We start from the raw sequence: 24,400 nt of genomic DNA, 5'->3' as shown, positions 1-24,400 counted from the left end.
TTTCCCTCAGAATCTTCCAATGATTCGTGAGCATGCAATAAATGCTTATTTTTTATTTATTTTTAAATGGTAAAAAACATATTGAGATATCTGGTTTATGTTGGAATATTGGAGATGCTGTAATGGGCAACAATAATATCTTAAAGGGTGAGGATAAAAGTTGGTCACTCTGGTCTTCTGTGATGATTCTTTTCTTGTCCTTCTTTAGAATTCTTTGCAGGCCATTACCAGGAAAAACTTCTTTGCAGGCCGCATAAGTAGAACCATTTTTTTATTTTTATTATTTTTTTTTTGGGGGGTGAAATTAGTAAAGAAGAACTTATGAATACCTTTTCTATTTGGTATTGAACATAAAGTAATGCATAACAGCTAATTATGCAAATTTTTGAGGATCTGTTTAATCATTGATTCAAAAGAAACTCTATTTTATAAACCGGAATAACTTGTTTCTTTCTTTTTATTGTTTCCAAGCTTGTATTTCTTAGAAAAGAATTTGGAACCTTCTCAATTTTTATTTTTTATTTTTGGCATAATTTTCCACACAAAGATTAAAAATGTTCTGAAAATAGTACCAAACATGCCATACCAAACAGAGTGAGCTAGAGACAATATATACTTTCTAGGACATATATAAAATATTGTGGCACGTTCCAGTGAAGCCATTGTAAAACATACCCTTTATAATTAATTCCCTTGTCTGCATTGAACAAACCTTAAATATAGCAGGGACACAGCTCGCGAGTTGGAAGAAACAGAAGCACCAACAAATTCCACAAAATTCTTAGCTTTAAAAAAAATTGCAAGACTTGGTCTAAAACACAATTCCTCAATATTTTAATCAAACTAATGCGTTTGGATTGAAACGTTGTTAATAATATATATAAGGGAAATGGCGTTTAAATGAATCAGAAAATTAACTCTTATCCATTTTTTCATTCCACTTCAGCGTATGACTCCAAAATCTTAATAAAAACGAAGTCAATCTTATGTCTCTTTCTACAATTTGTAAATAATATATCTGTTATATCAAACACAGTTCCAGCACTGTCCTGGTCTTAAGCAAATCCCGTGTATCTTCAACCTTAGGAAAGCATTATACGGTTTAGTAAATTTGATATCTTCATTTGAATGCTGCAACTTCATACCCTTCAAATGGAGGTGGTAAAGGGATCGAAATTCTATGTTTTAGTCAATATCTGGTTATGCTGCTATTTTTTGTGCGTATCTCATGCATCAGATAACCTAAGACAAGGACAGACTTTGAGAAGTAATCAAACATTGGTGTCTTCTAGTGGGGTTTTTGAGCTTGGTTTCTTCAACTTCACCAACAAATATTACTTGGGAACCTGGTTAAAGAATGACAAATACAAGAAAGCAGTTTGGATTGCAAATCAGGAAAAACCCATGATCGGTGACCCAGTTCTGTACATAAGTGAAGAAGATGGGAACTTGGTGATGAGTGATGAGAGAGGAGTCCCCACAGCTGTAAGCGAAGGAGCATTTTCCAAAGATGCTATTACCAGTGCCAAGCTTTTTGACACAGGAAATCTGGTTCTTTTTGAGGGGAACAAAACCGTTTGGCAGAGTTTCAATTACCCCACAGATACATTTCTTCCCGGAATGAAACTAGGCTTGTTCAACCTGAACACAGAACGCTCAAGGAAACGATTCCTTGTATCGTGGTTAAGCCCTTTGGACCCTTCCAAAGGTAATTTTCTTCTTGGTCTGGATTCTGAAAATAAGACACGCTTTGATGTTTGGCGGACCAATGTCAATCCGGCTTTCCAGGAGATTGGTAATTGGGATGGCAAAAGTTTCAAGCTGTTTTTTGATACCTTGTCAAGAAAATATAATTTCAGCTTTGTATCAAACCATAAGGAAACATATCTTTCTTTTACTAGTAATGAAGAAGGTACTTTTTCATGGTTTGAGTTAGCTTCAAATGGGGAGATTAATGAGCTTACACTGGTTGGGAAGGAGATTAAAATACAGAATCATTCGCTATGCCATGACACAATGATGAGAAATTCAAGTGGATGTTTGTCACTGATGCCATCCCTCTGCAGAGATGGAGATAAGTTCTCAGAGATCACAGGGTTGATGCCGAATTATATGAGGGTAAATATGACAGTGCGGATGGGTGCCAGCGACTGTGAGTTGACCTGCAAAAGCGATTGTTCGTGTACCGCATATGCAACTTTTTATGGTGACAACAAAATCTGTGAAATTTATTATGGAAATAAAAGTGATCTGCAGATACCACAGAGAGGAAACCACAGCATCTATGTTCGCGGTGACCTTTCAACCCAGTCCAGTGGCTCTAGTGGCTCCGGTAAGCTTTCCATACTGAACAAATGAGAAAATCAAACAATCAACTCTGTTTTGGTTTAGCCAGATGGCTTCATCACCAACTTAAAAATAAGGAAATCATAGATACGTCAAAAGCTGAGTTTAGATTGTTGCAGAATTTGGTCTCCTGTTCCCTTTCTGTTCTCCATCTTCTATCCTGTCTTAGAGATAAGTTTTGTTATTATCATATTACAAATGAGTCCATGCAGATTTGTGACACTCTTTTCAATCAAGAATTTACAATAATGTTGCATGTATAAAATAACTAGTTGTGAATTTTCCAACACTATCTGACACATATATTATTCATTTTGAATGCTTGGAAAATGCCTGCTGATAAGAGAAGCGATGTACTTTCTCTTTCTATTCTGTAAAATGTGAACCTGATGAACAATCATTTTTCCTTCTTAGATCACAAAAGGATATCAGGTCTGTTGGCTGTGATTCTAGTTCCAGTGATGTCCCTGATATTTCTCATTGTGCTTGTGTACTTCTGTTGTTCAAACCAGAGAAACTCCATACCCATAGGTAAAACCCATGGAAGTTTTACAAGATTGACCACCTTTCCAGTTCTTTTCCATATAATTCTGATGAGATCACTAATTGTGTGTGTCAAGCAGGAATAGATACAAGTCAAGGTGTGACAAGCGAGAAGCTTTTATCGATATTTTGGGGTAAACAAAAAGAAAGTAACCTAAATGAACGTGAACTCAGCAGGGAGAATAAAGAATTGCCAATGCTTAGCTTTTCCTCCATTTCAGCTGCCACTGGAAACTTCTCTCTTGCAAATAAACTTGGAGAGGGTGGATTTGGACCTGTTTTTAAGGTATTTTTGTTCTGTAAAGTAGAATTGACAAATCACTGGCCAAACAAAAAGGAAAAATCTCTTCCAAATCTTTAGGATTCTGAGTAGTTCTGCAATATAAATTCTCTCACAGTGTGAGGCTAATCCTACTACTAAGCTCTACTGCTAAGGTACAAACAAAAATAAAGGAGTGGCTAATGATCAAACGACACACTCAGTAACCGAACTTACAAGCGTCCAATATTTGGTGCAGGGTACATTACCTGGCGTTGAAGTTGCTGTCAAAAGGCTTTCAAAACATTCTGGACAAGGAGTTGAGGAGTTCAGGACTGAGGTGCAGCTTATTTCCGAGCTTCAGCATAGAAATCTAGTTAAGCTTCTGGGTTGCTGCATTCATGGGGAAGAAATGATATTAGTTTATGAGTACATGCCAAACAGAAGCTTGGATGCCTTCATTTTTGGTATGAAAACTTCTCATACATTGATCTTTTTCCTGTATAAATCTTCTTCTGTGTCTCTGAGTTTAATGAGCCAATTCATATCCCTGAATTTACAATTAATGCAGATTCAAGAAGGCGAACACTACTGGACTGGGGACAACGCAAACTCATAATTGAAGGGACTGCTCAAGGGCTTCTTTATCTTCACAAATACTCGAGAGTAAGAATTATTCATCGAGATTTGAAAACCAGCAACATATTGTTGGATGCTTACATGAACCCAAAATATCAGACTTCGGCATGGCAAGAATTTTTCATGAGAATGAATCTCAAGCAGTAACAAGAAGAGTAGTTGGAACATAGTAAGTACTCTGTTATCTCCTTAAAATGTAAAAACTATACCAATCTAAGATGACTGTATTAGTTAAGCAACATTTTTTTTTTTATTCATATATATATGTATATTGTGTTTTGATATAATATATGACTACCTTTCTCCTTTTTTCTTTCTTTCTTTTTTTCTTTTTTCCCTGGACACAGTGGTTATATGTCTCCTGAATATGCTGTCCACGGCCATTTCTCTACAAAATCTGATATATACAGCTATGGAGTAATTTTGCTAGAAATAGTGAGTGGCCACAAAAACACAACCATTTTCGAGTATTCAGGCTGTTCTTTGAACTTGATTGGATATGTGAGTAATCATAACGGCTTTTTCTTATTTCAATTCTCAAACACTTCTGTTAATATAACTCTTCTAAAGTTACAAATATGAATCTGTGAAGGCTTGGAACCTATGTTATGATGGACGAGCATGGGAATTACTGGATCCAACAGTGGTTAATTCATGTACCATGAGTGAACTTCTGTTATGCATACAGGTTGGCCTCTTATGTGTCCAAGAAAATCCTGAAGATAGACCGTCCATGTCGGATGTTGTTTCGATGCTCGGGAATGAAAGAACAGATTTGCCTCCTCCAAAGCAGCCTGCCTTGTCTACTTATTTTAATGTGGGAGAAATTGATTCTCCAAGAATTGAGCAACACAAACCCTCACAAGTTAATATAACAATGTCAGCAGTACATGCTCGATAGTGCAGCCATAGAGGAAAGATACAGCATTCTCTCTATTGCATGTCTATTGCATGGTTTCATTTGAAGTTGATCGGTTGTGTCGTTTTATTTTTTTATTTTTTTTCCCAAACTTCTGTGATGCTGGTAGGCAAAAGAAACCTCAAATTTCATTATATGCATATAATGTACAGACACTAAATGAGGGGGTTTTAATAGATGTTTTTCTCTTGTGATTAAGGCCATGTAAGATGTATCCTGGTGGTAATCCTGCTACAGCCTAAGGAATTTTATTGAAATAGATATCTTTGGCATATAACTGCTGTCCAGCAATCAGTATACCATTTATTAAAGTATCTGCCTGTTTCCATAACTATAACTTTTCATCAAGTCTTCAATGTTTGTTTGTTTTCTTCCCTTTTAATCCTATGTCATGAATTAATATACAGAGTTTATTAGTATTAATCATACTTCAAAGTCACAAACGGGATGAAAAATTCCCTAGTGTAAAAAAGTTTAAAGTGTTGACAAAAGATAAACAAATATGTAAAATCAGGAAATTAATACCTAAAAGATGCAACCCCCTGATCACTTGCTTCTTTTCTTTGATGGTAATCTACAAAGGGTAATCCACAAATAGTGACAATCAAGAGTCAAAATGGAATGCATGCAACTATAGACTGAGTCAACGAGCACATAAAAGGGCAGAGTCATCAGAGTTTTAACCAGTCTTTGGTCAATTTTTCAAGGGAAGAAAGCAGAGAAAATAGGACGCTTGAAAATGACAGATTCTCTATTGCAAATGTGAACCTCGTTTTCTTGCTTTCTATGTTTTCTACTATTATTGCTGCTTTAAAATGTTCTTTATAACCTATTTTATATAATAACATTAAATCACTTTCTAAGTAAGAAAGAAATAAGGTGGTATAAGAATTAAGAAAGAAATAAGGTGGTATAAGAATTATTTTAGTGACATGTTGAATGTAGAATTGGATTGGATTTGACATTTAACAATTTTTCCTCACTTTTGTGGATGGGATGATCTTATGCTGAAAGGTCTTCAGTTTGACAAAAAATTATTTACAAATACAATAAGATTTAGGGTGACAGTATTATTACACCCTTACATAGCTATAATAGTTTCCTATTTAATAAAATTGCTTCTTTAAACTTTTGTAACTTTTATAATTTCCTATTTAAACTTGTGTAACTTAACACAATGGTAAATGGTAAAGCGCTATAAATTGACAGTATGAGGGTATGAAAGTGACAACATTGCTCACCATCGAGCATTGTGGCCTAGTGAGAAGGTGTTCGTTCTCCTCATACAATGCTTGAGTTGAAATCACTCCAAGACACTACATGGTACTAAATTTAGGTGCCACTTGCACATTAACCAACACAATTAATTTTACATATCGATTAAATAGAATGGTAATATAATACATGGCATCAAATTTTGTCAAAAGAATTTTGTAACTCTAATAGCAGTGATGAAAAAAGAAGGATATTAAGACTGAAAATGCTAATAAGGAAATCACAATTCTAATAACACCATGTCTTATTAAGCATTTGACTTTAAAGACCAGATAATACTCTAGGTGGAGTATCACTTTGACATAAAATGCTTATAACTATATATATATATACATATTTTATAAATATAATAATAATAATAACAGTTCATGTAATTAAAACATTGTGGGGTCCTTTCTAGCCATCATCACTGCATTTGTTAATTTCAGTTCCCAAGATTCATGCGCAAAATGGATGTTGAAGCGTTAAATTTTTTTAGTATATTCTGTTTTCTAGAAAATAAAAGATAGAAGTGACCAAAAGTCAAGCAAATTCTCTCAACAAAAAGTAAAACAAAAGTAATATGAAATCTTATAATTGCACTTTGTTTATTAAATTCCTTTAATGTAACATGCGGTGCATGTTTTATATTGCAATTGTTTAACCTAATCTACTCTCTGTCAGTGGCAGCAGTGCTTTTGATGCAGTAATGGAAAATAAGTATCAGCTTGGAAGCACTTGTAATTGACAAAGAAAAGCTCCATATACAAGGAACATAATTTCACTTACAAGGGTATGAAAATAATTCAAAATTCCTCTTACACCTCAATCATAGCCTTTTCCTAGACAGTTAAGACAGCGCTGTACCCTGTAATTCCATGAAAAAACATAGAAGAAAAAAAAAATCACATATGGATTTTAATGCAGAAACAAACCAAACTTGCAACTTTTAACACATTTTCTTATGGTGGCTTCTTTTCCTTTCAAAAAAAGAAAAAAAAAAAAAAGGGACAAAGTTTAGCAGCCCAAATAAGGATAATAAATTTATCCAATAGCAAAAGGAAAAAGAAAAAAGAAAAAAAAAATGCTTTCCAAGTACTTTAATTTAAACTTGGTAAGCAGAAACTAATACAAACAGTAAGTTCAAAGAGAATTTGACTAACCTGTTTCCATCACAGGTAGGGCAAAGACAGGGGTTGATGGCAACTGGATCATACAAAGGCGACCATTGTATGGTGGCATTTCCTTTGCATAATCTGCATATGTAAAACCCTTTTCCTTTACAAACCCGACAAGGCAACGCAACCTTTCTCTGCCACAAAATCCCAGGAAGAATAAAATCAGCAACATTAACAAAAAGAAAGGGAAATTTGATTGAAGAGCTAGGTGGTGGTGGGGTTTTTGAATAGTTTACCCGTTTGGCTTCGGTGGCGAGCCGAAGAGTTGCAATAGTAGCAGAGGAAACAAGATTTAGAGTGAAAATTCCACCCAGGATCACGGCAGCACCGGTGGCCATCGTGCGCAGTTGCTTCGGAATCATGTTCTTACAGCTCTCTTGTTGAAGTTTCTCACAGTCGATTTTTCAAATAGTTGGAGTGCAATTTCGCACAAGCTCAGAGTTCACTTCGAACAAGTGGGAAAGTAAAGTTAATAATTTTCAACGGAGCTCAAAAGACACTGGACCGAATATCATAACGTCTCCTTTTTGCAGATGGAGTTGAAGAATGAACCACTACTACTGGGTTCGAGAGGATGAGAAGTGATTGTAATTTATAGCAACTGCTGTTTTATATGTTAGGAAAAAGAAGACCAAAAAAAAAAATTTCCTTTTTTTTTTTTGTTTTTTTTTTGTTTTAATTTACTTTTCGGTGGACATATTTAATAACAGTTTTTTTTTTTTTATTTCTATTAGAACATTATTAATGCAAAAATTTGATAGTTTACGAGCTAAAATTTTAATAAATTTTGTGTAAAAGGAACTGTATTGAGTAAGATTTTTATTTTTTTAAAAATATTTTTAAAATTTAAAAAATAGTAAATAATAATTTTATTTTGTTTGAAAATATTTATTGATATTTGATCAATCGAAATTAATAATACTAGTCATTGTCATCTGCTCAATTTTAGTAGAGAAAATTTCATTGATCCCTCGAGGTATAATAAAACATCATTCACCTTTCTAAAGTATTTAGTTTATCATTATTTCCTTAGATATTAACATCTGTTAACAAATTTTATATTTTAATTTATTTAAACTATAAAAGTCTATTTTATTTTTAAATAAATTAAAATTAAAATTAATTTAATATTTTATCATTTTACCATTGTGTTACAATTTTTTTACCAATATGTGGCACAAATTATGATATATATTATCTTATATATGTATGTACATGTATTAAAAAAAAATTATTCTACCAATTTTGAAAATTTTAATATTTATATTTATTTTATTAATTATGAACATGAAATGAAATATCACATATAAAATGCTTACTAAAAAAATTCAAAGTTTAAATCATTAATTAAATATTTCATTTATTGTTACATTCAAAATGTGAAATATATGCATTTAGATATAATCATCTCTTATAATCAAAGGTTCAAATCTTTCATACGATAAAAACCATACAAGAAAGAGTAATAATCCAAACATTTGTAGTGTAATAAAAAGAGATCCTTCCATGTATGCCAACATAACTATAGCCATCATAATTGGATTAAAAAATAGTCTCCATATTTGTGATAAAAAAATTACAAAAGGAATAGATCTTCATACAAAAGATTTCACTAATAGCCATAAAAAAAACTTCAATAGCAGCCATCAAAATAGAAAAGCATAAGAAATGAATTTCCTCCCACGTCATTGATCTTGTTCTTGGTTAGTTTGACTTATTCCTAAACATGTTGGTTGCATATCATAAAAGCAAGTTAATAATTCCAACAAAAAAAAAAAAAGGTTAATAAGAAAATAAAGAAAATTTTATACCTGGTTGAGAAATGGAAGGTCCATACCGAATTGTTTCCTATTGAACTCCAAAAAAAAAAAAAAAAAATTGAGTTTAAAAAAAAAATACCATAAATTTATAATGCAAAACCAACAATAAAATTAATTTTACCTTCAATTGATTGCTAGCCACCTTACAAGATCTTTTGTTGTGACCAAATCCATTGCAAAGTCCATTTGAGAGTGAATGACCTTTTCTTTTTCTCCCCCTCATCTGCTGCTCTTTTCCTAGTAATTTTTGGTCTCCTGGCATTCTTCTTCTAATTGGAGACAGCAACTCATCACACTCCACCTTTGGCCATATTGATTTATCGGAGATTGGATGTATCATTGACTTGTATGTTTCAATATAAGCTTCTCTAATTAACATGGGATCAATATATTGCTCAAAATTCAATCTTTTATAGGTAATGCATGCCACAACATGCTTGCATGGGACTCCACTAATTTGCCATTTGACATGTTTTTTGCTACAAATGAACTACATAAACTCTAGTTTGAGTTGCTTTATCCATAACTTCATATTCATCACCCCCAACCCATATGAGTCTAATATACCTCCTTCTTTTTGAGTCTTCACAAGCATTTTTTGAATTTTTGGAGGAATAGTGGTTGACCAACTTTTCATGCATTTTCTGCAACATTTTCATAACTTTCCTCCTTATATCTTCAATAAGTGTAACTATTGGCTTTTATCTACTTTCACCAAGCCAACTATTAAAACTCTCAGTCATATTATTTGTGATATGGTCATTTTTAACACTTTCATCAAAACTATGTCTAGACCAATGGCAAAAAGGAATTTCCATTAACCATTTATATGCATCCTCCTTAACAACCTTGATATCATCCACATTCCTTTTAAAATCTTGAACATTTGTTGCCCTTGTTGCTGCCCAAAACAAACCCATAAGCTTCAAACCTGGAAATTTTCCTCTAAAATTGGCATAAATATGCCTTGCACGAAATCTTGTTTTATGTTGAGGGAAAATTTACTGCAAGCTTGCTAATACTCTTTTTTGTCTATCAGACATAAATGAAATAATCTTAGTTTCAGCTTCCCCAGTATATTCATTTAACAAATTTAAAACCAACCTCATGTCTCTGTGCTTTCCCCCTCATATACACATATTGCAATTGGAAATATCCCACTATTTGCATCCAATGCCATAACAGATAATAAAATTTCACCGAAAGGTCATTTTAAATGGCATCCATCAAGGCCAATAAAGGGCCTACATCCAATAAAAAATCCTTGCTTTTGTGCAGGAAAGCTAAGGAAAAACCTTTGAAATTGTGGATTGTCAATTATGGTTGGTCTAGCAGCTTTTATCAATGCCATAGTACCAGGATTTTGTATCATCAATATGTTTGCATATTTATATAATTTTTTATAACTCCCAGCATGGTCCCCTTCCATCCTATCAAGAGCCTTCTTCTTTTCCCTATATATTTTCTGCTTATCACATTTAACCCCATAGGTTGTTCTTAACTCATTCTCTAATACTCTTATCTTGACATTAGGATTTGATTGAATCAATGATTCAAGTTTACTTGCAATCCAATTAGAAGTTACCTTAGCATTTTTTGTTTTCCTTATGCAAGTATGTTGTTCTTTACATATCTTGACTTTAAATCTCACACCATCTGGCAATTGAGAGGCATAAATTCTCCAAGGACAATTATAGGTACCAAATTTAGCACTTACTCTTGTCTTTTCATTTTTCTCTCTAACTAATGTAAATCCTTCTTGGATCATATAATCTTTCAATATTTTCCTAAAATGATAAACATCTTCAAAAATTTGACCTTCTTGAAACTCTATCTTCCTTGTAGATTCTGTAACCTCCCTCCCTATCATATATCTAGCCATCCTAGAAGTGGGTGTCCCTTCATTTGCATCACTACCTAAGCTACCATTATCAACAGATTCATAACTAGATAAGGTGTCATCACTTTCTTGACCACTTGCTTTTAAGTCAATGTTACCATTCTCAAATACATGCACCTCATGTTCAGATTCTTGTTCCCACTCAACTTCCTCATCAAAGTCTATACTAGTCCTCAATTGTTCTTGATTTGAATGATTTAGACTAGTAAAGGGAAGGGTTGAATTTGGTTGGGTTGGACTACTAGAGGTTGGAGTTGATTGTGTTTTAGAGGATATTTGGTTATTAGATATATTTAATTCAATGTGTACATGGATCTCCCTCTGTCTTTTCTCTCCAAATAATTCAAATAAATCCGTTAAATCTTTATCAAAACTTAAAAACTTCCTACCTTTAGCTCCTGAATGTCAACCCCTAACTTGAAATAATCCTCAATTATAATCCTCTCTCCAATAGATATTAAATTAGAATAAGATAATAGACGAACCAAGCTAAAATCATTAGGGTCTACATCTTCTATTTTGTATATCTCACCAAAAGCATGAACAATTACATCAAACTTCATTTTACCCTAAAAGAAAAATAAGTCAATTCAGAAGGGAAAATATAAAGCTGAAATATGAAAATTCAAGGTACCATTTCTTAAAATAAAATTTTACATTATGGATATTACGGTACTTCATTATGTCTACAAAGTTTTATCACATTTTTTTCATAGCAATATATATATATATATATATATCATTTGTTTTTTTAAGTGTCTATAATCCTAAAGCAAAACAAAGTGGATTTAGTATGTAGAAAGAAAGAAGAGAAGAAAAAAAGAAAAAAATACAAGAACTAACAAAATTTCGAGCAATGACAGTACAATCAAATGGAAGAAAAAAAAAATACAAGGACTAACAAAATTTCAAGCAATGACAGTACAATCAAATGGAAGAAATTATAAACCAACAAAGAAAAAAAACCTCAAAAATTTCTCCCTCAACAATATGTTTCGAATAGTCCATCTTTGAAAGAATTTGAAAAACTCAAATTTCTTCAATAAAGGGTTTTTATTAAGTACTAATTTAACAGCCTTAAAATAAATCCTTTAAAATCCCCATATATATTCAAAATAAAGAAAACCATAAAAACGGAATAAAAAAAAATGTAGACAAACCTGAAATTTGTATGAATTTCTGAAGGTTTCTGCTCAAGGTTTTAAGCCCCCTCATCAACTGTTTCTCTTCTTCATCGTGGAAACCACAAAGATGAATTTGTTTGGGTTGATAAAATTTTATTTTTATTTTTCTTTTTGCTATCTAGAAAGTTGTCATATATTGAGAAGGGTGCAAACGTGCAAATCAAGGTAACTCACATCACTCTTCTTCAAAATCACTTTTTACTCTTTGTTTTTTTATATATAAAATATAAATGAACTGACCAAATTAACCCTTTGTCCGTTACCTTTAACAGGTGTTTAATGATAAATCTGAAACCTGAGGGGGTTTAATGATTTTTTAGGAAACCTGAGGGCGTTTAGTGATTTTTTCCCATTTTAGTATGATATGATAATAAGGTGTATTTATAAAATTATATTAATTGGTTAGGTAATTAGCTTTTTTTTTTTTTTTTTTTGGGATTATATGATGATTCATAAGGAAAGGAAAGGTTCATTTTTTTTTTTTTTTAATCTTACAAACTTAATGCTATACCCTCAAATTCAAACTATAAAAGTGTATATTGGTAATCATTCTTCAGCGAAGACTTTGAATTTATTTAATTACAGAACCAATTAATTTTTGTTGGAACATAATATATATATATATATATATATATATATGTATAATGTTTGTCTTGATTTCGATTGATGGGTCATAAAAATATATGGAGAACATAACAACTAGTAGATGTGACACGCAGCCAAAGAAATTGTTTTAGCTTCTCTAATCTCCATACATTTGAAGGTTTTACATATGAACGGATTTCTTTTTGCATCATGAAATGAATGTGCTACCAAATTTCCTTTTTAAATTTTTTTTTAGTAGTTGCAGCTTACCATTTCCTCTATGTACAAGATTCAAATTATAGATTTGATTTATAAAAACAGTTGAAAAACATGTAGGTTTTAGAAATATTAGTTTGTTTAAACAGTTCAAATTCACCACTTACATTTTAATTACCATTTTTCTCTTGAAAATGAAAACAAACCTCATCAACCATTTGCAAAATGATGAATATGCATGTGCATGACATATTCAAATGAAAGCTTCTCTCCGCAACGTAAGAACCTAATATGCTTTTTGCTTAATTTGTTGTGTATGTTAAACTATTTGCTTCTACTTTCTTGTTTTTGGATCTGACGTGATGAAAACATCCCAAATTTCAATTTTCATTCATATTTTCTTTTGTTTTCTTCCAACATCTCATGCTTTGGACACCCTTAAACCTGGAAAGAATTTGCATGGAAATGAGGAGATATGTCCTTGAAGGGATAAAAACTCTCTGTGGGAAATTGTTTTTGTGTTGCCTGCACGTGCTGTTCCCTCAAACGGAGATATGTCCTTGAAGGATAGTTTTTCCATTAATGACCTCAAGCTCAATTTCCTACACCAATATAATCTTTTGACTAAAAGTAGTATAGCTCCAAGATGAAATTTTATAACATAATTGAGAAAGAAAGGTTCTAACTTTTTATTCATAACAAACAAGAAAGGTTTAACTTTCATCTTTCAAAGTCAACTATAATTAGATAAGCCAGGTTAATAAACGAGGTGGCGTATTTATATATTTATTTTTGTCGTCATATGTTCCCCTTTGCAACAGACCAAATCTTCAAATAATATTTTCAAGAGACTTCAAACTACATAATTTAAAATAAATTTATTTCATTTTGTCAACTAAGACTTTGAATTTTATTGCAATTCATATTGATTTTGTTATGAAAAATAGAACAAAAATAATAGCAATAGAAGAATAAAAACCAAACACTCATTGATTTATGTGGAAAATTTTTGATCCAAAAAAAACCACGGGCAAAGAGAGGTAAAAAATTTATTGATAAAGATTGGTATAAAAGGTGAGCAAACAGAGAGGCAAAAACTCAATACATCCGAAAATCCCCTGAAAATAGATATATATTGTATGGACGGGATAAACTTTAAAATTGAAAAGGTACGTACGAAAATAAATATATATTGTACGGTCTTGGGCCTATTGGCTCTCGACCTCCATTACCACCCTAGAGCCTCAATTTTTTTCTTCAAAATAAATTTTACCAAACGAGTTGCACCACGAGCTTTTCGGGTAGGGTCAATAAGAATTCGGATCACCAACTCTAACAATCTCCACCTTGACACGAATACCATATACGGAATGAAAAAACACAAAACTCAAATCTTCGATAGAAGCTACCACTCTCTTTCATAAAGGCCCCTAAGGGCAAAGCTTAGCAATGAACACCGACCAAGTCCAAGAAATGCTCAAACTTGGCTACTGGAAGTGCCTTGGTCATCATGTTAGTAGGATTATCATGCGTACTAACCTTGCTGACAACAATATCACCACAAGTAATAACATCACGCACAAAATAAGTCTCCAACAAAATCAGAATCTACATACCCAATATCACTAGGAGTAATACAGTTGACAATGCAACTATATTCTACAAAGTAGCTTTTCAACTAATTGCACAGCCACCAACAGTAAACACATATACAGTGACAGATCTTCTTTTATCTAAGTCTCTAGCAAAATCAGAATCTACATACACAATTACTCTATCTCTAGTCCTCCCAAACTGTAAACAAACATTTGAAGAGCCATACAAGTATCTGAAAATCTATTGAACTGCTTTCCAATGTTCTTTACCAGGATTCAGCATGTATCTACTGACTGCATATCTTAAATCTAGACGTGAACAAACCATAACATACATGAGAGATCCCACTACACTAGAATATGAAACTAGAGACCTATAGTCAACATCATCATCTGATTGTGGAGATAAAGCAGATGAAAGCCTAAAATGAGCTGCTAATGGTGTACTAACAGGTTTTGCATTCTCCATATTGAATCTACTAAGAACTTTCTCAATATACCCTTTCTGACTTAGATACAATTTGCCTGCCTGTCTATCTCTAAGAATCTCCATTCCAAGAAACTTCTTCGCCACTCCCAAATCTTTCATCTCAAACTCTCCACTAAGTTGGGCTTTAACGTTTCTTATCTCTCTCTTATCCTTGGCTGCTATCAACATGTCATCCACATACAAGGGTAAGTAAACAAACGACCCATCATTACTCCTCTTAAAATAAACACAACTGTCATAATTGCATCTCTTAAAACAATTAGAGATCATAAATAAGTTAAACCTCTTGTACCATTGCTTGGGAGACTGTTTCAGACCATAAAGAGACTTTTTCAATAGGCACACATAGTCTTCTTTACCTGAAACTACAAAGGCCTCTGGTTATTGCATCTAGATGTCCTCTTCAAGTTCACCATGTAAAAATGTTGTCTTCACATCTAGCTGCTCAAGTTCAAAATCATGCAACGCCACAATACCAAGCAAAGCTCTAATTAAACTATGCTTTGGAACTAGTGAAAACACATCTATGAAGTCAACACTTGGAACCTGACTATAACCCTTTGCAACTAGTCTTGCCTTATATCTGATTTCTTTAACTCCAGGTATCCCTTCCTTTCTTTTGAACACCCATTTGCAATGAACAGCCTTCTTACCCTTGGGCAATCTTATTAATTCCCATGTGCCATTCTTGTGTAAAGACTTTATCTCCTCTTGCATAGCAATCATCCACCTACCAGAATCATCACAATTAATGGCCTTTGAATAAGTAGAAAGTTCTTCATTTGAATCGATACTCTCGCTACATTTAAGGCATAGGTAATCAAATCAGCCTCAGCATACAATTGTGGAGGTCTAACATCTTTTCTAGCTCTATATTTAGTAATCAAATACTATGGTGCTGGAGGTGGTGGTGTAGAGACAGCACCATCATGTGTCTCTGAACTAGGTTGAGGTGAAAACTCTTATGTAGATCCTGACCCAAGCTGAAACTCTACCTATGTACTAGATTTTGGCTTACTTGTATCACCAGAGTTAGTACTAGAAGGCAAATCTCGTAACATAGCACTTTCATAAAAAACAACATCTCTGTTATTATGATCTTACTGGTTTCAAGACACCAGAATTTATATCCTTTAACACCATATTTATAACTCAGAAAAATACACTTAATAGATCTGGGTTCTACTTTTCCATTATCAACATAAACGTATGAAGGACATCCAAAAATCTTCAAATTAGAGTAATCAGCAGGAGTACCAGACCATACCTCTAAAGGAGTCCTTTTGGCAATAGCAGTTGAAGGATACTGATTAATGAGAAACCAAGCTGTAGAAGCTGCTTTAGCCTAAAACGACTTTGTAAACCAGCATTAGAAAGCATACACCGTACTTTCTCCATTATTATCCTATTCATCTGCTCTACTACACCATTTTGTTGTGGAGTTTTACGATCCGTATGGTGTCTCACAATTCCTTCTGACTTGCATGGGACATTAAACTCATTAGAATAAAACTCCAAGCCATTCTCAGTGCAAAGACATTTTATCTGCTTCCCTAGTTGCTTCTCTATCATATTCGTCAATCTTTAAACGTAGCAAAGGCTTCACTTTTCTATTTTAGAAAGAACACCCAAAGTCTCCTAGAAAAATCATCAATAATGGTCAACATATATCTAGCACCTCATTTAGAAAGCACTTTAGATGGTCCCCATAGGTCAGAATGTATATAATCAAGTATCCTGTTGGTGTCGTGAATACCTTTTATGAATCTGACTCTCGTATACTTCCCAAAGACACTCATAAAACTCCAATTTACTAATGCTTTGACGGCCTAGAAGTCCTCTTCTACTTAACTCAGCCATACCATTTTCACTCATGTGACCAAGATGCATATGCCAAAGCCTAGTGACATCACCATCTAACAAAGAACATGTAGCAATAGATGCATCACCTGTAACAGTAGAGCCCTGCAAAACATATAATTTGGTAGATTTTCTCTACCATTCCATCACAACAAGAGCACCTTTGCTAATCTTTGGAGCTCCACCTTCACCGGTGTACTTGTATCCTTTCGAGTCAAGAGTACTCAATGAGATGAGATTCCTTTTGAGATCTGGGACGTGTTTCACATCCCCTAGTTATCCTAACAACTCTATCAAACATCTTAATCCTAACTGTTCCAACACTTGTGATCTTACAAGATGCATTATTTCCCATCAACACACATCCTTAGATACAGTTTCGTATGTTGCAAACCAATCCCGATTCGGATGTATATGAAACGTATAGCCAGAATCTACAATAAACTTATCACAAGGTTTCGAGTTATTATTAGAAATGACAAGAAGCTCTCCACCACTGTAATTGTCTTCTGCAACACTGGCTTGACCAGAATTTTCCAGTTGTTTTCCCTTTCGATTAGCAGTAGCTCACTTATTCTTATTCTGTAATTTATAACACTCTAATTTAATGTGCCCTTTCTTCTTGTAGTGCCCACACACCTTTTTCTTATTGCTAGATTTTGATATGCCTCTCCTGTCACCACCAAAATTCCTCTCTTGTGTCCTACCTCAAATAACAAGACCTTCTACTCGAGTCTCGAATCCCACAACAAGCTGCTTCATCTTTTCCTTAGAGAACAAAGCATCATAAACCTCTTCTAAAGTAAGAGTATCACGACTATACAAAATCGTATCTCTAAAAGTCAAATATGAAGAAGGCAGCGAACATAGCAAAATCAACCCTAAATCTTTGTCATCATACTTAACCTCCATAGCCTCTGAATTAGTAACAATTTCCTTAAAGACAGTTAAATGATCAACCAAAGTCGTACTTCAGACATATGATCAGAATACAATCGCTACTTTAAATGCAATTTGCTAGTCAAACTTTTTGTCATGCACAATTGCTCCAATTTCAGCCATAATACAGCGGCAGTTTTCTCCTTCAAAATTTCCTGCAGAATCTGATTAGAGAGATGAAGTTGAATTTGAGTTAGGGGCTTTACGATCCTTATGTTGTTTCTCCTTTGCAGTCTAAGACGAGAGCATGTTATCAAACCCTAATAGTGCATCTTCCAAATCCATCTGTGCAAGAATAGCCTGCATCTTGACTTGCCATAACTCAAATATGGTTTCGCGATCCAATAGCGGAATATCATACTTTATAGTTGCCATTGTCGAAATCGAGCATGGCTCTGATACACTTGTTACAAAAAATAGAACAAAAATAATAGCAATAGAAGAATATAAACAAAACACACATAGATTTACATGGAATATTGACGAGAAAAAACCACAGGCAAAGAGAGGCAAAATTTTTATTAATAAAGATTGGTATAAAAGGTGAGCAAATAGAGAGGCAAAAACTCAATACTTCCGAAAACCCCTAAAAATAAATATATATTTTATGGACAAGATAAACTTTAAAATTGGAAAGGTATGTACGAAAATAAATATATATTATACGGTCTCAGGCCTATCGACCCTCGACCTCTGCTACAACCATAGGGCCCTAATTTTTTTCCTCAAAATAAATTTCACCAAATAGGTCGCACCGCGAGTTTTTCGGATAGGGTCAATAAGAATTCAGGACACCAACTTTAACAAATTTGATGCTATCATGGAAAATATGGAAAATTTATTAGTTAGTAGATAAGACATATCCTCAAGATGTTGTTCCAATTAGTAAGTCATACATGTTTTTTGTATTGATGCTACATCCACTCCATCGCTCCATTGACTAGCAGTTCCACGTATATTTACAAAAATTTTTGTTTCATTATAATGGTAGCATTTCTGTATCAAGAAAATGCTGTGAAATTTCTTTGATATGCCCCTTTTACTAATTTTATTACTAGTTACATACACCTCTATCCAGTTGATAGGGAATGAAAATCCTTATTTTCTCCAAGAAATAAGATAATATCACATAGGCTATGGAAATTTAGTTAAGAAATTTTTATTTTAATACAAACATTTAATGTCTTGCTAGATGTATAGTGAGATTACTTACCAACCAAGTCAACTATTAACTTTCTTTATTTTTTTGTTATGCGGGCTGACAAGTTCATTGTATATTTCAGACAAGATAATAGAAACGATATGAGTTAAAAAGCATGTCAGATTGGAAGTTATTAGCTCTTTTATTTACCACGTTCTCTATTGGAAAGCTATTATCCATGTTTTCCACAAAACAATAGAGAAGCGTTCTTTGTTTTCAATTTCAGAATTAGTTTTCCCAAAAAAGAAAAAAAAATTAAGAGAAGTAGAAAACACGACAAAACAGGCCACCTTTTTTGAAGATGCTAACCATGTGTAGTTGTATGCTCTTTTTGTTTCCCAACTATAACATGCTACTTAAACTGTTTGTTTCTGTCTCTTTTGTGTGTCTGACATGAAAATGAAAACATCCAAAGCTTATCTTTTCTTCTTTTGTTTCCTTGGCTCATTATATGCCTTAGATACACTTATAGATGCAAAGACTCTACACAGCAATGAAACATTGGTTTCTGCTGGTGGGGTGTTTGAGCTTGGCATCTTTACACGAAGTAAATCAAGGTTTGGGTACCCGGGAAACTGGTTCAAGAATGACAGAAACAGAAAACCAGTTTGGGTTTCAAACCGAGAAATTCACCTTGGGGTTTCCACAAGAGTTCTCTACATAAGGTATGATGGAAACTTGGTCTTGAGTGATAGAATGTCTATTCCAAATATTGTCAACAATGGAGAAGGACCAACAAGTAATAAAAAAAAGCACAAAAATTCTTGATTCGGGAAATCTGATTATAAAGGAATCAGGGAAGACCATATGGCAGAGTTTTGATTACCCAACTGATAGACTTCTACTTGGAATGAGCTTGGGATAGTTTAACAAAGATAACGCAGATAGAGAAAGACAGCAGTATCTTTTATCATGGTTAAGCCCCTCTGATCCAAACATAGGTCTCTATTTTCTAGGCCTTGATATGGTAGACCTAATAAAATCCAATGTCTGGCGCCAAGATCATGCTTACTAGCAGATTGGATTTTGGGATGGAAGTCATTTTAGATTCTTTTTCCAAAGCTCATTCGATAATCAATACAATTTTAGCTATATATCAAAAAGCAGCCAAAATTCTTACTTTCCACAACAAAGAAAGTAACATACTTAGATGGTTTGTTTTAGCTTTAGATGGGACAATTATGGAGTTCCTGATTGAGGGCCTAAAGGTTTCTAGTGTAAGCTACTCTATATGTGATACCACATTGCCACACAATTCTACAGGATGCTTGGTATCAACGCCAATGATGTACAAAGATGGAAATAATTTCTCAGACATTATCAAAGGATCAATCCTAAGTTCAATGCTTTTTAGTTGGCCAGCCAGTACAGGTACCAGTGATTGTGAGCAAGCATGCAGGTGCAACTGTTCATGTGTTGCATATATTTCTTCGATGGATAATGGGACTCGGTGTGAACTTTTCTGTGGAAATAAAAATGATCTTTTGAATGACATAAGGAGAGGAAACAGAAGCATCTATGTGCATGAAAATGATTCTAAATCTGGTAAGCTTTTGAATCAATGATCATGAAGTGTTAAGAGAAACAACTCTAAATATGATTAAATAAAGTTATGTAAGGAAGAGATATGAGTAATTAATTTAATCTCCTTTGTCTGTGTAAAATATGACACTGTTCAATTCTTTTCTTTCTTTAGATCATGAGAAAAAGATGAAGATGCTAATGATTATGGTAGACTCAGTGTTAACTTTTCTATGGAGATAAAGATGATCTCCTAAACAACATAAGAAGAGGAAACAATAGCATCAATGTGCACGAAAATGATTCTAAATCTTGTAAGATTTTGAATCTATGGTCATGAAGTTTTGAGACAAACAACTCTAATTATGATTAAAGGTAGTTATGTGAGGACATGATGTGAGTAATTAACTTAATTTTCTTTGTCTAGGTAAAATTTGACAGTGTTCAATTCTTTTCTCTCTTCAGGTCATGAGAAAAAGAGGAAGATACTATTAATTGTCATAGCTCTGCTGATTCCCTTGATCTTGATGATTTGTATCAAACTTTTGTTTCACTGATGGAGAAAGTGCAACTGTTCAGGTACCAACTCCAACTTCATAATTGGTTCACAATTTTAAAAAGTTTCCTTCTGATGAAAAATTTCTCCATACTGACAGGAATAAATGGGATTCAAGTAGGCACAGGAGAAGTTCATGCATCCCAGTTAAGTCCAAACAATGATCCTAACATAGAAGATGTTATTGAGCTCAGGAGGAAGAATGATCATGAGCTTTCCCTGCTTAATTTTATTAGTGTAGTGGCAGCCACTGATAATTTCTCAGCTTGTAATAAGATTGGAGAGGGTGGTTTTGGACCTATTTATAAGGTATTTGTTATAACACATTTTCCTTTTCCATTTTCTTCCTCAGTCTTCAAACTGACAGAAAATTGAATGCCAGAACTATGGGATAATATTATATATATTCTTAGATGAAATAAAAGTCTTTTTATTGGGGAAGCTACAAGGTAATGAAATTGCAATGAAAAGGCTTTCAAAATATTCTGGACAAGGATTAGTAGAGTTCAAGAATGAGGTACAATTAATTTGTAAGGTACAGCACAGAAATCTTGTCAAGCTTTTGGGTTGTTGCATTGAGCAAGGGGAAAAGATCTTAATCTATGAGTACATGCCCAACAGAAGCTTGGATTCCTTCATCTTTGTTTGTGTATTCATGGATTCCTATTCATTTCTTTATCTCTTTTTTTTTTTTTTTCCATTTTGTTGATTCATGTCATTTGGTGGAATTTGCAAACTAATGCAGATCCAGTAAACAAACTGCTACTGGACTGGACGAAACGTAAATACATCATTGAAGGGATTGCTCAAGGACTTCTATACCTTCACAAGTACTCAAGATTAAGAATTATTCACCGTGATTTCAAAACTAGCAGTATCCTATTGGATGACTACATGAACCCCAAAATATCAGATTTTGGCATGGCAAGAATTCTTTTTGAGGATGAAAGCAAAATCAAAACGAAGAGGGTTGCTGGAACATAGTAAGTAACCTTACATCATTGAAAAATGAAATTTAACATGATTGGAGTGAGCATGCTTATTTTACAAGATATTCTTTATTTATAAGCAGCAAAATTACAGTTTTACTTTGTATTCTTCTTCTTTTAGCATTGAGACCAGTGGCTACATGTCTCCGGAGTACGCAGTGCATGGCCTTTTCTCAAAAAAATCCAATGTATTTAGCTTTGGAGTGACTGTGTTGGAGATTGTGAGTGGCAAGAAGAATGCAACTTTTCATGAACCAAACTGCTCAATGAACTTACTAGGATATGTAAGTGATATAACAGGGCCTTGACTTGGAACTCTTCTACTTTTTAAGTAGCTATTTGTTTTATTGACATTGTTAACTTACAATGTGAAATCTATGAAGGCTTGGGAGTTATGGAAAGATGGGAGATGCACAGAGTTAATCGATCAAACATTAGGTGATTCATGTCCTATGAATGACGTAGTCATGTTCATCCAGGTGGGTCTGTTTTGTGTTCAAGAAAATGAAGACAGGCCAAACATGTGGGATCTAGTATTCATGTTGAGCAGTGAAAGGGAGAGTTTACGTGAGCCTAAACAGCCTGCATATACTACTCTTCTAAATGCAGCAGCAGATGGTAGTTCAATTTCAACAAGGCAAAATCCTTTTCCAAATCTTGCATCAATTTCACTAGTCGAAGCAAGATAACATCTTTTGAGTTCCAACATTTTTAACCGTTCTGGTAGTCACTTCTTGGTTTGTAAAAGTTCTTAGATTCGGTTACTTTAGGCGAACAATTTCAAGTTTAGGACACATAACATTTATTTATTTTATAGGACTCAAATACTTTGAACGTGATAGACAACATTAAAATGCTTAGGTGATTTGTCGTTCAACTGAAATCTTTTTTCCTAGAAGGATTGGTCAGGGCTTATAATTTGTATGGCATTGTTTGCTAACTAGTTGGTTTTTATTTATTTATTTATTTATTTTATTTTAAATTTTAAATTTAGAATCTATATAATAAGATTGCAAATGCTCTGTGTCATCTTGCTAGCAAAAGGGCTTGAAAACTAGTACAAGGATGAAGTCTAATTTACCAGAAAAATAATAAAATAAAATAACTGAAAATAATCGATCTGTCATAAACAAAGGGTTTGAAATTTTCATAAATGTAGCTTTATCAAAATTAAACATATATAAATGTACAGCATATTTGATAACTTATTTCAAATACCAAATCAACCAAAACAGAATGTAGAACAAATTGTCAAAAATGTTTTATCAGTCATCACTATTGATGAGTAAGAAAGAAAAGTTTCGTATGTAAAGGCTTTTTCAGAAAACAAATGCATGAACAAATATATATATATACATATATATAGTTAAGTTAAGACAAAGACAATATGATAATTTTTGTAACACCCCATCCCAAATCATGTCGGAATTTTTGCACGTTGACCGAGGTTGACTGTTGACTGTTGATCGAAGGGGTCAAAAGTTGACTTTTTGACCCGGATGGAATTCTAGGTTGACTGAGGTACCGTTACGAAGTACACGTTGGCATGAGTTCGTAGACTAGTAGCACGTTGAAAACGGAGCTACGGTTTGAAAGTTATGAGCAAAACAAGTTGAGGTCCAAACTGTCCAAGCGGTACCGGAGTTGACTTTTTATTTATGGGGAAATGAGCTTTGACTCATGCATGGTTGTGAAATGCTCGTCGATACGAGTTCACAGACTAGCGGCACACTTAAAACGGACATCCGGTTAAAAAGTTATGGACGCGTGAAGTTTGCCAGATACCGTAATATTCTAATGTTTTTGAGTCTATGAACAGTGAAATGCCATGTGTCGTCACCTGATTGGTCCACGTGGATGAACAGTGTCACCATTGTGGCTTTTATTTGACAAAAATCTCGGGGAAGAGAGAGGAGAGAGAGAGAGAGAGAGAAACCGACCTGCCGTCGGATTCCGACCAATTTTTCGGCCGATTCTCGTTACACGCGCTGGCCAGACGGAAGCCTCTCCTCATTTCCGGCCAAACCCCAAAATTTCACGACCGCCGACCGCCGGACGCGCCCGGATCGAGGCACCGAAGCTCAGCCGCGATTGTTCCCTCCACCGCTAGCCACCGCCGTTTGACCCCTTTTCCGGCCGTTTTTTGGCCACACGTGCCAGCCACCCCTCACCACCTCCTCATTTCCAGCCAGCCCACCAAATTTCACGGCCACCTGACCTTCGACGCGCTGGGATCGGAGCTTTTCCGGCGAGGGGCCGAAAATCTTCAAACCCTGATTTCTCCACCGTCCGGCCTCCGTTTGCCTCACCGCCGGTCCCATTGGAACCCTCTTCCCTCGATCTACAAAACTGTCAAAAATCTCAAGCAACAGCCACCGTACGAGCCGCCGCCGGCGACGGTTGCCG

The 24,400-nt window shown here is 34.1% G+C and overlaps 3 protein-coding genes across 3 annotated transcripts; 2 read left to right on the top strand and 1 right to left on the bottom strand.

Annotated features, from left to right (window-relative positions):
- The first annotated feature begins 788 nt into the window (after positions 1-788).
- On the top strand, positions 789-5,280 carry LOC112489497 (G-type lectin S-receptor-like serine/threonine-protein kinase CES101). Its single transcript, XM_048471346.2, has one exon. The coding sequence runs from the start codon at positions 1,129-1,131 to the stop codon at positions 2,356-2,358; it is 1,230 nt and encodes a 409-aa protein (XP_048327303.2). The 5' UTR covers positions 789-1,128; the 3' UTR covers positions 2,359-5,280.
- Positions 5,281-6,539: 1,259 nt separating this feature from the next.
- LOC107435933 (protein BUNDLE SHEATH DEFECTIVE 2, chloroplastic) lies at positions 6,540-7,764 on the bottom strand. The gene is made up of 3 exons (XM_016047559.4): positions 7,375-7,764; positions 7,124-7,272; positions 6,540-6,828 (listed from the first exon to the last, which is right to left on the bottom strand). Exons 1-3 carry the CDS (start codon positions 7,498-7,500, stop codon positions 6,786-6,788), a joined length of 318 nt encoding a protein of 105 aa, XP_015903045.1. The 5' UTR covers positions 7,501-7,764; the 3' UTR covers positions 6,540-6,785.
- A 12,345-nt stretch (positions 7,765-20,109) lies between these two features.
- LOC107435929 (G-type lectin S-receptor-like serine/threonine-protein kinase At1g11330) lies at positions 20,110-22,683 on the top strand. The gene is made up of 6 exons (XM_060813859.1): positions 20,110-20,473; positions 21,106-21,314; positions 21,448-21,648; positions 21,750-21,988; positions 22,128-22,278; positions 22,378-22,683. Exons 1-6 carry the CDS (start codon positions 20,110-20,112, stop codon positions 22,681-22,683), a joined length of 1,470 nt encoding a protein of 489 aa, XP_060669842.1.
- Positions 22,684-24,400: the final 1,717 nt, after the last annotated feature.

Source organism: Ziziphus jujuba, chromosome 1 (assembly GCF_031755915.1).
Source record: "Ziziphus jujuba cultivar Dongzao chromosome 1, ASM3175591v1".
Taxonomy (NCBI): Eukaryota; Viridiplantae; Streptophyta; class Magnoliopsida; order Rosales; family Rhamnaceae; genus Ziziphus; species Ziziphus jujuba.
The sequence above is the reverse complement of the archived record's forward strand: the minus strand, read 5'-3'. Positions and strand labels throughout refer to the sequence as shown.